This window comes from Ailuropoda melanoleuca, chromosome 6 (assembly GCF_002007445.2).
Source record: "Ailuropoda melanoleuca isolate Jingjing chromosome 6, ASM200744v2, whole genome shotgun sequence".
Classification (NCBI taxonomy): Eukaryota; Metazoa; Chordata; class Mammalia; order Carnivora; family Ursidae; genus Ailuropoda; species Ailuropoda melanoleuca.
Genome location: NC_048223.1, coordinates 43,674,685 through 43,689,113, shown reverse-complemented (window position 1 = coordinate 43,689,113; position 14,429 = coordinate 43,674,685). Strand labels below are relative to the sequence as shown.

Genomic DNA, 14,429 nt, shown 5'->3' with positions numbered 1-14,429 from the left:
AGTGACCATCTCCCACTTCCCCACTCCCACCATCAGCCCACCACCCCTAACACCCAACTCCTGCTGCCTGGCCTGGGAGGACCTAAGTGATGGACTTGGAAGAGGTGACCTGGGCAGGTCACAAGCCTGGAAGTGCCCAGCTGAGAACCCACAGACTGAGTTACAGCCAGGCACTGCATGGGGTGGGTGGTCCAGCTGGAGGAGGATGCTGCTCCCACCTGCACGTGAATGCTCGCTGGCTTCTGGCTGCTTCAGGCATCACGGGCGAGCTGGTTACAGGAGTAAACCCTCAGCTTCACCCTAAATCTGCTCCTATCCAAGAAGCCTGCTCTAAAATACCTTCTCCCACTCTGAGTGTGACTCTTTGGGTCACCCTGAAAAGTGGGCAGCTCAGGGGTAGCCTGGGAAACCGTTTCCAGGTGCTCTGGGAGGTCCAGGGACCTGCCCAAGGCCACAGCCAGAAAGCAGCAGGAAGGGCCTCAAATCACCCGTGACACCTCACCCAGGGTTCATCTCCCCGCATTGTCTGTTCCCACTGCAGCCAGGGCACCAGGACATACTTCTCACCCCATGAATGACTGCCCAACTTCGAGCCAAGACCGTCACAGCCTCCGACCCCAGCAGGGCATCCCACACCTGATTCACACCAAGCAGGAAGGCAGAGCTGCAGAAAGCAGCAGAGGCACACCTGCCATGGGATGGACACTGGGTATCCAGAGTGTGGCTGGATGGTCAGTGAGACCATCCGTGTATCTCTGTCTTTCTGGGGCTGATGGATGGCAGGAATCCAGGCAGGTCAGCACTGAGCCCCAGGTGCAGTGTTCCCTATGTGCCTCCCCCGCACATAGGAAGTGCTCCACAAGCAGCCGCTAAGGCTCCATGTGATCTAACCTCCCCCCACCGATCATGTTGAGTCTAGTGAGCGCCTCTCTGCCTCAGGGCCTTTGCACTGCTTCTCCTTGCCTGGGGGACACTGTCCTACTGCCCACACTGCTGCCCTTCACCTGATGCCCAAACTCCTGCAGGTCTGGCCTACACGTTCCCACTCTCACTGACCGCTTCACGTCCTGTGGACCTCATGCCTCCCTCTAACTTTTCCTGAGCTGTTATACTTGCTGCCCCTCTGTGGACAGGGATCCAATGTCCTGTCCATATTTATATGTGTGCAGCCTAACCCAGAGCACAGAGCGGAGAAACACCACAGCTCTGAATGATGGATGGACCATTCGAGTCCTGGAGCTGGAGGGCAACACTGGAGTCTAAATGACACCAGGTTGGTTCCATGACTGGAGAGGGAACAGATCTCTTCTTGTCTTAGTGGCTTTCTCTCTCAAGGTCTCTTTCTAGTCTAAATTAATGCTTCTGAATCCCCCCGAATCCCCAGAGGGCTTGTTAGCACAGAGATGGTGAGGCCCCACCCCGAGTCTCTGAATGAGCAGGTGGGGGTGGGGGCATGCAGATCTTCTCCTCTAGTAAGATCCCACGTTCTGCTACTGCTGCCAGTCCAGGACCCGCTCCAGAAGACAGACACGTATGCTTACAACTACACAAATTCGAGTCCAGATTTGGGTCAGGGCAGGGGGGACTTTCTTTTTTCCTTTGGGGACAGGAGTAATTAAAGACATTCTATAAGACATGAGGCCAGAACTTTGCTGGATGGCAGCCTGGAGTCATAGGGAAAATCCACGCGCTGGAGTCTGGACCCTGTCCAACCACTTGCTAACTGCAGACGGTGCACTGCTTATCTAATTTAAATCTCACTTTCCTCGTCCGTTGTGGGAGTGATGGCTCCTGACTCGGAGACATGGTAGGAATTGGATGCTTCGCGGGTTTCCTGCATGAGGTCAGATGGTGCTACTGTGTTCCCAAGAGAAACAGCCTCTGCAGCTGCCACGGATGACACTCAGATGACACAAGCATGTGCACAAGGCACAGTGCAGGGCCTGGGGCGACAGTGGCCCCAAAGCCCTGTAATACATGGGCATGGTTCCTGCTATTGCCTCAACCGTAGGGAGGAAAGGAAGAAGGGAGGGAGGGTGGAAGGAAGGAAATTCTTCCTTCTCCACATTTGGAAACAAAGCGTCCACCCAAAGAACTGGGCAGTGGGACAAGAAAATTCCATTTCCAAGAACAAGCAGTTAAGGACCTAGTGCAATTTAAGGCTCAGCTCAAACCCCACCTCCTACTGCAAGCCTTTTCCAATTTCCCAAGTGACGTCTTGCTCCCTGTCACTTGGTGGCTCACACCATTTAATGCTTACTTACCTGCCCAGTGGTCCCCACTCTGGGACACAATGCTAGCTTTGCTAAATCCTCCCCTATATGGGTCACAAGTCCCTAAAGACAGGGACCATGTCCCTAAGATTCCTTTATCATGGGGTCGGGGTGGAGGGGATGATATCAGAATTCTCCCTTTAGCAGCTCTAAAAACCTTGAGCAAGTGACCCCAGTGTAAGGTCACTTGCTTGCTGATATGTGGTTCATCTCCTTGGAAGAATGCAGGCTCTGTGGCTTTGGGCATTTTCCATACTGTACATCACTGTATGTGAATTGGAGCCTTCATTTCCATGTCTGTACAATAGGACCACCGACCACTTCACCTTGGTGTCACGAGGATGAGGTGAGATGAGGCTCCATCATGTTCCTAAGAACAGGTCGGCACCCTGGGCCTAACACAAATCTGCAAACAGTTAAGCAAATGCCTGCTGGTGGCTCATGGGTTTTGAGGGATTTTTTAAAAAGATTTTATTTATTTTATTTGAGAGAGAGAGACGGAGAATATGAGTGGGGGGGAGGGGCAGAGGGACAAGCAGACTCCCTTCTGAATGTGGACCCAGACGCGCTTGCAGCCCTTGACCCCAAGAGCCTGAGATTAGGGCCTGAGCTGAAATCAAGAGTCAGATGCATAATTGACTGAGCCACCCAGGTGCCCCTGAGTTTTGTTTTTAAAAAAAGATTACAATAGGATTCTCATCTCCATTATAAAATGGCACACACTTAGGTAGGAATTTTCAAGAACTCTTGTCAGTTGTTTAAACACACCTCTTCCCCTCCCCAACTTTAAGTGAACTCACATAGGGAAATTCACTTTTAATAAAAAGAAATGAGGGAGTTAATATTCACAAAAGGATTCACAATGGGCTTTCTTTAAATAGAAAATCTCCCTGGCACATTTTAAGAAATTACATCAGTGACAAATTGTATTTGCCAACTTTCCAGAAGCATCTGCTATTTAAAGTAAGTCGTGCATCTGACGACTGGGAAGAATTCGGTCTCTTCAGGAGGACCCTTCTCCTGAGACCGAGGGCTGCACTTCCACTTAGACTTCCTTGAAAGACTTTAGAAAAGTTACTTCAAACACTGAAAGAAAAAGGAAGCACAGAAATGCAGCATCTTGCCACTCTCTGTGCATCTGCCTTCTGAATTATGGGAGGTGCAATCAGAAAGAGGAGGAAACTACAGCAACATGGTTGCCATAGCTTCCACTCAGGCTCCAAAAACCATCCAGAAATCTCTATGCTCAATTAAAAATAGTTTTTCTACACCCTTGCTTAAAAGTAAGAAAACCCATATTTAAAAAAAAAAATTCTGACTCAGAATTTGGTCTTTATTTTTTTTTAAGATTTTTTTTTTTTTTTTTTTACAGAGACAGCCAGTGAGAGAGGGAACACAAGCAGGGGGAGTGGGAGAGGAAGAAGCAGACTCCGAGGGGAGGAGCCCGATATGGGGCTCGATCCCAGGACTCCGGGATCACGCCCTGAGCTGAAGGCAGACGCTTAACAACTGAGCCACCCAGGCACCCCAGAATTTGGTCTTTAGAAAACAGAATTTAGGGGCGTCTGGGTAGCTTAGTTAGTTAACTAGCATTTGCCTTCGACTCAGCTCCTGATCCCAGGGTCCTGGGATCAATGGAATCAGGCTCTCTGCTCAATGGGGAATCTGCTTCTCCCATTACCACTTCCCCTGCTCATGCAAGCACAAGCACGCGCTCTCTCTCTCTCAAATACATTAATTACTAAAACGTTTTAAAGAAAAAAAAAGAAAACAGAATTTAGTTGTGTGCTTTGAAAGCAACACATCATTACCCTCCAGTTTCGATTCTCAACTTCCTGACCTCCTCAGCTTATGTGCCACAAAGCACAAACTTACCCACTGAGCCCTGGGAAAGACAGAGGCAAATTTCAAACACTGGTAAGAACCCTTTTTAGATACCAACCCTTTATCAGCTATGTCATTTGCAAACATCAGAGGGGAGGTTGGTGGAAGGGATGGGTGAATAGGCAAAGGGGATTAAGATCGTGATGAACACTGAGTAATGTATAGAATTGTTGAGTCACTATATTGTACACCTGAAACTAATATAACACTGTATGTTAACCATACGGGAATTAAAATAAAAAACCTAATTTAAAAAAAAAGGTATCCTTTTTAGATCTTGGTTTTCCAAAGAACCTTCTGCAAAGCAGTTTTACATAAATGTAATAGAAGAACCTGGAGGCTCTACCTGCCCTGCCCAGGGGACCTCTGACACCATGACCCCACCTGGTGACTTGGCTATCCCAGAGCCCCAGGATGGACTTTGAGAGCCAGCTTGGCCATTTGCATGCCTTCCCCAGCTCCTTCCTGCTTATCCAAGACTAATCATACTCAAACCCATGTGGTCGTGTTCAGAGGAAACAGCATTCTAGTAACACTGCTGAAGGCCAAGTTCAAGGTCACAGCCTTTCCCATGATTCATTAATAAATAACAAAAGCCAGTGATTGGGTGCAAGTAATGCTTTACAAGCATTTTCTCATTTGCCGCTAACAACAGCCCCAGATGTCCCCAAGTCATACACTGCTGGTTGGAAGAAGCCTAGCAGCTTGGCTCTGAGTATTGGTCTGAGTATTGGTCTCTGAGACCTCTGGTCGCCCATGTTCCATGGCCCAGTGACATGCTGTGACAAGCCCTGTGTAGGTGCTTCGGCCCACAGTTCCAGCTGAGCCCAGTCTACAGTCATCCCAGCCTAGGCCCCAGACTTTGGAGTGAGAAGCAGGGCAGATGCAACAGCCCCAGACAGCCTTCAGGAGCAGAAACAAGCCATCCCCTAGGGCTTGCCCATCAGGCCCTGTCCAAAGTCCTGACCCACAGAATCCTGGAGAGTAATAAGATGGTTGTTGCTCTATGCCGCTAAGCTTGGGGCGGTTGGATACGCAAGGATTCAAACCTAGGTGTGATTCTAGACACACCCTGGACAACTGAACTGTACTACATCACCCATATACCATTTTTCTTGCTTAAAGGAGTCATCTCCAGGACCCTAATCCCAATCCTACTCACTTTAGAAGTGCTTTCATCTGTGCTGGTCTGGGATCTGTATGTCAGTGGTTCTCCACCTTGAGCGTGCATCAGAAGCACCTGGAGGGCTTGTTAAAAACACAGATGCGGGGCACCTGGGTGGCTCAGCTGGTTGAGAGTCCAACTCTTGATTTCAGCTCAGGTCATGATCTCAGGGTCGTAAGATCAAGACCCATGTCGAGCTCCCCACTCACTGTGGAGTCTGCTTGTCCCTCTCCCTCTCAGGCCTCTCTCTCAAATAAATAAAATATTTAAAAAACAAACAAACAAAACCCATAGAGATGGCAGGGCCCCACTCCCAGGGTTTCTAGACACACCCCGGTCAGTTTTTGACAGTCTAGGATGGGGTCTGAAAACTTGTGTTTCTAAAAAGTCCCCAGATGATGCTAACACTGCTAGTCTGGGGACCACACTTTGAGAACTGCTAGTACAGATCCTCCTGGAGGAGTAATGGCAGTTTTGAGAGCAACACTTCTTTGGAACAAGCCGTCATTGTGCTGACTACAGATCAGGCCAGAACACCCCCCATACATTCCACAACTTTTTAAGTGGTTTCCAGGGCAGCTCTGACCTGGCCTGGCCCTTTTCCATGCTGTTGCCTCTGTGGTTTGCAGACACTGGCAAAGGGCAGAGATATTCCCGACGGAGGAGTTGGTGGGCATATGCATGAGAGGTGGGAGGCTGTGAAAAGCTGTCTTGCTACACAACAGTTTTCTGAAGCTCACTGCTGGCTATGTAGCCATGAAGGAGAAATAAGTGAAGGAAAGAAGCAGCAGAAGAATTGCTTGCTGACCACACCCGACCCTGACTGAGTGAGGTTCACGAGACCCATGAGGTCCATCCCACTGTCTTATCAAAGAGTGAGAGGTGGCAAGTGCACACAAGCTGGCCAGGAATGTTCACGGTGGCCTCAGGCCTCCCACATCCAGAAGCAGCCCCAAGGAGCTGCACTCAGAGCCTTCCTGCTGTGAGTTGCTCTCCCACCCTCCGAAGGCACATTCCATCAACTCCGCAAACCTAAGGGTTTGGTTTTCTTCCCACTAGTTCAAGGACACTTGCTGCTGACTCAATTTTAGAGAAAACACTTATCTAGTAAATGACTCATTTTGATTAAATCAGCAAAGTAATATACAATATGAAAAAACATATATCTGGTCCGAAGTTCCCTTAAGTTTCTTTGTTTGAAAGTTAACTGCAACACACTACCCATAATTTTATGGCTTTTTCTGAATATAATAAATTAAATTCACTACGACTTACTGATCACCAATAAATGCTGGGCTGTTCCATACTTTCTGGCACTGTGTCCCCACAAGCAGACTAAAGGAGTCATTAGCAGGTGGGCATTATTGCCTGAAGTTTATATGGCGGGAGACTGGAATTCAGAGGAGTAGAAAAACTGGGCCGGTACGTGGTGGAGTTGTGCCAGACAACAGATCCTACCTAGAAGTTCAGGCCCAGTCATGCCCTGCCATGAAGATCTGCAGGTCCTTTCCTTAAACACCTCCTAGACCCCATCCAACTCCATAGTCCAGGACAGCAGGCAGCCCCTCTGACTAGGCACCTTACTGCAAGTCCCATTCTGCCCTGGGTGACCAACTCCAGGCCTATCCTGCCTGGCCACTACTGCCTCCAGTCCCTGGACCTTCTCCCCTTGTGGCATGGAGGTACAGTGTACACACACCCTCCATCCCAAATCTTAAGGAAACACTAGTGGGTTCGATCTCAGCAAATACCAGAGGAGTGACTGACTGGTGGAGCTGGTTTCTGGGATCTCAATGGCCATCAGGTCTAAAGCCAGCCTTGGGTCTTGGGAGGCAGTGCTCAGCGGAAACTGTCAATTGGGAGACACCCATTCCTTCCTTCCCACCCACAAGCAAGGGAGCAAGAAGATAACTGATTGCTCCCGCTGGCCGGATTTTTTCAGACCTCGCTGCCTGCCACTANTTTTTTTTTTTTTTTTGACAGAGAGACAGCCAGTGAGAGAGGGAACACAAGCAGGGGGAGTGGGAGAGGAAGAAGCAGACTCCGAGGGGAGGAGCCCGATATGGGGCTCGATCCCAGGACTCCGGGATCACGCCCTGAGCTGAAGGCAGACGCTTAACAACTGAGCCACCCAGGCACCCCAGAATTTGGTCTTTAGAAAACAGAATTTAGGGGCGTCTGGGTAGCTTAGTTAGTTAACTAGCATTTGCCTTCGACTCAGCTCCTGATCCCAGGGTCCTGGGATCAATGGAATCAGGCTCTCTGCTCAATGGGGAATCTGCTTCTCCCATTACCACTTCCCCTGCTCATGCAAGCACAAGCACGCGCTCTCTCTCTCTCAAATACATTAATTACTAAAACGTTTTAAAGAAAAAAAAAGAAAACAGAATTTAGTTGTGTGCTTTGAAAGCAACACATCATTACCCTCCAGTTTCGATTCTCAACTTCCTGACCTCCTCAGCTTATGTGCCACAAAGCACAAACTTACCCACTGAGCCCTGGGAAAGACAGAGGCAAATTTCAAACACTGGTAAGAACCCTTTTTAGATACCAACCCTTTATCAGCTATGTCATTTGCAAACATCAGAGGGGAGGTTGGTGGAAGGGATGGGTGAATAGGCAAAGGGGATTAAGATCGTGATGAACACTGAGTAATGTATAGAATTGTTGAGTCACTATATTGTACACCTGAAACTAATATAACACTGTATGTTAACCATACGGGAATTAAAATAAAAAACCTAATTTAAAAAAAAAGGTATCCTTTTTAGATCTTGGTTTTCCAAAGAACCTTCTGCAAAGCAGTTTTACATAAATGTAATAGAAGAACCTGGAGGCTCTACCTGCCCTGCCCAGGGGACCTCTGACACCATGACCCCACCTGGTGACTTGGCTATCCCAGAGCCCCAGGATGGACTTTGAGAGCCAGCTTGGCCATTTGCATGCCTTCCCCAGCTCCTTCCTGCTTATCCAAGACTAATCATACTCAAACCCATGTGGTCGTGTTCAGAGGAAACAGCATTCTAGTAACACTGCTGAAGGCCAAGTTCAAGGTCACAGCCTTTCCCATGATTCATTAATAAATAACAAAAGCCAGTGATTGGGTGCAAGTAATGCTTTACAAGCATTTTCTCATTTGCCGCTAACAACAGCCCCAGATGTCCCCAAGTCATACACTGCTGGTTGGAAGAAGCCTAGCAGCTTGGCTCTGAGTATTGGTCTGAGTATTGGTCTCTGAGACCTCTGGTCGCCCATGTTCCATGGCCCAGTGACATGCTGTGACAAGCCCTGTGTAGGTGCTTCGGCCCACAGTTCCAGCTGAGCCCAGTCTACAGTCATCCCAGCCTAGGCCCCAGACTTTGGAGTGAGAAGCAGGGCAGATGCAACAGCCCCAGACAGCCTTCAGGAGCAGAAACAAGCCATCCCCTAGGGCTTGCCCATCAGGCCCTGTCCAAAGTCCTGACCCACAGAATCCTGGAGAGTAATAAGATGGTTGTTGCTCTATGCCGCTAAGCTTGGGGCGGTTGGATACGCAAGGATTCAAACCTAGGTGTGATTCTAGACACACCCTGGACAACTGAACTGTACTACATCACCCATATACCATTTTTCTTGCTTAAAGGAGTCATCTCCAGGACCCTAATCCCAATCCTACTCACTTTAGAAGTGCTTTCATCTGTGCTGGTCTGGGATCTGTATGTCAGTGGTTCTCCACCTTGAGCGTGCATCAGAAGCACCTGGAGGGCTTGTTAAAAACACAGATGCGGGGCACCTGGGTGGCTCAGCTGGTTGAGAGTCCAACTCTTGATTTCAGCTCAGGTCATGATCTCAGGGTCGTAAGATCAAGACCCATGTCGAGCTCCCCACTCACTGTGGAGTCTGCTTGTCCCTCTCCCTCTCAGGCCTCTCTCTCAAATAAATAAAATATTTAAAAAACAAACAAACAAAACCCATAGAGATGGCAGGGCCCCACTCCCAGGGTTTCTAGACACACCCCGGTCAGTTTTTGACAGTCTAGGATGGGGTCTGAAAACTTGTGTTTCTAAAAAGTCCCCAGATGATGCTAACACTGCTAGTCTGGGGACCACACTTTGAGAACTGCTAGTACAGATCCTCCTGGAGGAGTAATGGCAGTTTTGAGAGCAACACTTCTTTGGAACAAGCCGTCATTGTGCTGACTACAGATCAGGCCAGAACACCCCCCATACATTCCACAACTTTTTAAGTGGTTTCCAGGGCAGCTCTGACCTGGCCTGGCCCTTTTCCATGCTGTTGCCTCTGTGGTTTGCAGACACTGGCAAAGGGCAGAGATATTCCCGACGGAGGAGTTGGTGGGCATATGCATGAGAGGTGGGAGGCTGTGAAAAGCTGTCTTGCTACACAACAGTTTTCTGAAGCTCACTGCTGGCTATGTAGCCATGAAGGAGAAATAAGTGAAGGAAAGAAGCAGCAGAAGAATTGCTTGCTGACCACACCCGACCCTGACTGAGTGAGGTTCACGAGACCCATGAGGTCCATCCCACTGTCTTATCAAAGAGTGAGAGGTGGCAAGTGCACACAAGCTGGCCAGGAATGTTCACGGTGGCCTCAGGCCTCCCACATCCAGAAGCAGCCCCAAGGAGCTGCACTCAGAGCCTTCCTGCTGTGAGTTGCTCTCCCACCCTCCGAAGGCACATTCCATCAACTCCGCAAACCTAAGGGTTTGGTTTTCTTCCCACTAGTTCAAGGACACTTGCTGCTGACTCAATTTTAGAGAAAACACTTATCTAGTAAATGACTCATTTTGATTAAATCAGCAAAGTAATATACAATATGAAAAAACATATATCTGGTCCGAAGTTCCCTTAAGTTTCTTTGTTTGAAAGTTAACTGCAACACACTACCCATAATTTTATGGCTTTTTCTGAATATAATAAATTAAATTCACTACGACTTACTGATCACCAATAAATGCTGGGCTGTTCCATACTTTCTGGCACTGTGTCCCCACAAGCAGACTAAAGGAGTCATTAGCAGGTGGGCATTATTGCCTGAAGTTTATATGGCGGGAGACTGGAATTCAGAGGAGTAGAAAAACTGGGCCGGTACGTGGTGGAGTTGTGCCAGACAACAGATCCTACCTAGAAGTTCAGGCCCAGTCATGCCCTGCCATGAAGATCTGCAGGTCCTTTCCTTAAACACCTCCTAGACCCCATCCAACTCCATAGTCCAGGACAGCAGGCAGCCCCTCTGACTAGGCACCTTACTGCAAGTCCCATTCTGCCCTGGGTGACCAACTCCAGGCCTATCCTGCCTGGCCACTACTGCCTCCAGTCCCTGGACCTTCTCCCCTTGTGGCATGGAGGTACAGTGTACACACACCCTCCATCCCAAATCTTAAGGAAACACTAGTGGGTTCGATCTCAGCAAATACCAGAGGAGTGACTGACTGGTGGAGCTGGTTTCTGGGATCTCAATGGCCATCAGGTCTAAAGCCAGCCTTGGGTCTTGGGAGGCAGTGCTCAGCGGAAACTGTCAATTGGGAGACACCCATTCCTTCCTTCCCACCCACAAGCAAGGGAGCAAGAAGATAACTGATTGCTCCCGCTGGCCGGATTTTTTCAGACCTCGCTGCCTGCCACTAGGTTTGTTTACATGGGCAGTTTCTCCCCAAGCAAGTCTCTGGGAACCACAACTGGATGTGACAGGTCAGACGCTTTTCGTTTTTGCCTCTCCCCGGGACAGAAGTGGGGGAAGTCCTGGCCGACACCTGCTAGCCCCGCGCCCTCCACCCCAGCCTGGCCCAGGGGTAGCCCGAGGCTATGCAGGCGGGCGCTCCGCAGTGCAGTGGAACCCGGTAGTTGAACTCGAGACAGTCAACAGAGCAGCTGCGCGCGGGCAAGGCCAGCAGCTGGGCGACTCGAACAGACGCCAGGCTGGGTCTCCGCAGGCTCAGGCCGCGGCGGGGAAGGTGGCGTCTGCGCCCGGGGTGGCAGCGCCCGGGCTGGAGCCTCCGGGGGCCGGATGGGATGGGGGCGGGGGCGGCGAGGCGCCACGGTTGAGAGCGCGACAAACAGAAGACTGCAGGAGGGGCCTCCCGTGGGGCCGTGACCCGCCGGGACGGCTGTTAACTCCCCTCGGGCCTCGTGAGCTGGGGGCGCCCTGGATCCCCCACAGCCCACTCACCAGACACGTTTAACTGGCCTCCCAGAAACCAGCCGATCTTGCCGCTGCTGAAGTCACAGTCCCAGACGGTGTGGTAGGGGGTGTCCCACACAAGCGTGTCCCGCGCCAGCGGCCCCCAGAAAGCGGCCGGCACCCGGGCCGCCTGTGCGCTCTGCGCCTGGTATGAGCCCGGCTGCGCTGCGGCGGCGGCGGAGGCGCTGACCCCCCGCAGCTGCCGCACTGGCTGCCCCGAGCGCCCGCACAAGCTGCCCAGGAGCCGCCCCACGCTGCGGCCCAGGCCCCGCGCCGCCATCTCGCCAGACGCCCGGAGGCACTGAGCCCCAAGAAGGTGCAGCGAGCTCGGGGTGCCCCTTAATGTCTCCGCGGGCCCCGCCCCGTCTCCTCCCTTTGGCCACCACCCACTCCTCCCGGCGCCTGTCCTGTAGGACGCTGCCTCCCGGAGCCTGCCCCGAACCCCACCCCTTCTCCTGCCCTAGAGAAGAGGTCCGCGGAGGAAGAGGGGGCGTCGGGGACACGGGCCGAAGGGGGTACCGGTTCCGGCGGAGCTGCGGCGCCACCCCCCCCCCCGTTTTGCGTTCCGGTCCTGACGCTGGCGTCGGGCTGTTTCGGTTTCAGTTTGTGGGTCTTCAGGACCCAATAGCTGCTCAAAGCAAAAACAAAACAAAACAGCGACACGTGCGTCAGGGGACGCAAGCTCCGGGCGCCTGGTGCCCTGAACCGGCTGCTATGGGAAGGAGATGGCGCAGAATGTAAGCGACTGGTGGAGGGAAGAGCTCAGGAGGGTCTGAGGACCACCAAAGTTAGGTCCTTTCAGCATCTCAGAGGCTGACGTCAGCGTATCAATCCTTTTGTGTGCCCTTGAGAGTGAGCCTGTCACCTCGCCAGGCCGACCTATACCCCCACCCTCCAACACACACATAGGCGGCCCCCCGTGGGCCAAATGGGCTGACTAGTGGTCTTTGGGCCAGGATGTTGGTCTCTTACCTGATGCTCAGACGCTGGCCCAAGATCTGATGCTCTTAGCAGCCAGACACCAGCCTCAGGCCCCTTGGGAGTCACGGGGCGGGGCGGGGGGGGGGGGTTAGTATAAGCCAAGCAAATGCTCTACTAACGTTGGCTGATTTGGACACATGGGGGTTTACCTTGGCTTTTCTAGCTCTGTGACCTTGGGCAAGTTTCTTAAATTCTCTGTGCCTCATTTTCCTTTCCTAGAAAACAGAGGAGTAACATCTCTTTCCCCAGGGCTGAAGTCAAGATTAAATGCAATAGCATCTGTGGAAAGTCTAGCTGGAATGGGCACACGGGAATCAGTAGTGGGTGCTGTGTTGTTGCTCTCAAGCTAAGAAAGAGAAGGAAACTCATGGAATCTTGTCTCAACCAGATTCTTAAATATTTCAACACGGAAGATGTAAAAGCATAATAAAGAAGGCAATCAGAGAAAGGGGATTTGGAAAACTGGTTGGTTGAGTTCTTTGGGGTGGGAAAGATTCTTTCCTGTTAGCTGTAAGATCTGCAGAGGAAAAGACCTGGCAGAGGAGAATTTCAGACAGCTTCCACGGGAAGTCAACTCCAGGCCCTGCTCTGTGTGTGTGTGTGTGTGTGTGTGTGTGTGTGTGTGTGTGTTTGTGTGTGTGTGCTGCCTTACTTCTGCCAGAGAACAGAGGATTTTAAGGCTGGTGAAGAATGAAATGGCCAGCATTACACATGTGCCTTGCTCTGTGCCAAGCACATTTGTTACTTAGTTTAAAAATTATCTGCAGCTATCAATTCCCACAGATGACCAGCCCCTGGTGGAACAGATAAGGAAACTGAGCCCAAGGAAATACAGAGGCTCACTGGAAAGCACACACAGTGCGCGCGTGGAGAGCAGCACTGACGCTCGCACTCCCGCTCACGTCTTAGTATCTGCTTCACCATGTGGCCTGAATCGTCATTTTTAATAGAAAATATAAAATTGTCAATGAATATTCTAACAGTGGCAGGGGGGTCCCAAAAGCTGCCACCAACACTTCCTCCCCTGTGTATGGGAGATAGTGTGCTGCTTCACCAAGAGAGGAGCCTGTCCCCCACTTCTTGAGTGCCTGCTGGTGGATTGCAAGAGGCATGCCTCTGACAGACCCAGATCTAGGCCCTGAGAGGCCCCAGCTGCAGATCTGGCACTCTTGGAACTCAGCTGTGGTGTGTAAGGGAGCCGGTGTAGGCTTCCAGAGGAAGAGGCCTCACGAGAACAATGAGAAAAGTACACAGAATTGACTCAACTTTAAAATAAAGAAGTACAGGGGCATCTGGCTAGCGCAGTTGGTTAAGCATCGGACTCTTGGTTTCAGCTCAGGTAGTGCTCTCAGGTTCGTGAGATTGAGCCCTGTGTTGGGCTTCAAGCTCAGTGCAGAGTCTGCTTAGGATTCTCTCTTCTTCTCCCTCTGCCCCTCCCCCCTTGAATAAACAAATAAATGAACCTTTAAAAAATAAAGAAGTACATAGTTCTTGTTTCCTTCAGGTTGGGTAAACAGAAGTGATTATGTGTACATAAAACATTTCAGAATTCAGGTGGTACAGAATTGCACTTCCTGCAGCCCATTACCCAAGAGATGACCTGGGAACCTTCCTCCTGAGTGTTACAGCCCCAGGGTCCCTGAGGCCAAGGACATCCTTTCTGCCTCCAGGAAGCATATCTCCCGAACTAGAACAAAGAGAAGCCACTGCCCACCTGCCCCAGCCATATCCACAGGGCTGCTTCCATGGCGCCCAGTAGTGCAAAGAGAGCAGCAGACCATCCAGGCAGTGCTGGTCACATTTTCTTCCCAACAGGCCCCTGAACAAAGCCCTTAGCTTTGAAAGCTGTACATTGGCAGGTGCAGAAGTAAGGGGCCTGGGAGTTTTCCCCTGGGAAGCTGGAGCTTACTTTACCTCTTAGGTCTGATGTTCACATTGGAGGGTGTAGC

At 50.9% G+C, this 14,429-nt stretch overlaps 1 protein-coding gene across 3 annotated transcripts in view; it reads right to left on the bottom strand.

The window, feature by feature from the left end:
* The window catches only part of ACSS1 (acyl-CoA synthetase short chain family member 1), a 66,150-nt gene extending 54,220 nt beyond the window's left edge, over nucleotides 1-11,930 (bottom strand). Inside the window, exon 1 of one of the 3 annotated variants that reach the window (XM_034662355.1) lies at nucleotides 11,488-11,930. In XM_034662355.1, the coding sequence (XP_034518246.1) occupies nucleotides 11,488-11,779 (292 nt within the window). In that variant the 5' untranslated portion in view covers nucleotides 11,780-11,930. The remainder of the gene's footprint in view (nucleotides 1-11,487) is intronic. The other 2 variants (XM_034662356.1, XM_034662357.1) reach the window with 2 other exon arrangements.
* Between the last annotated feature and the right edge of the window lie 2,499 nt (nucleotides 11,931-14,429).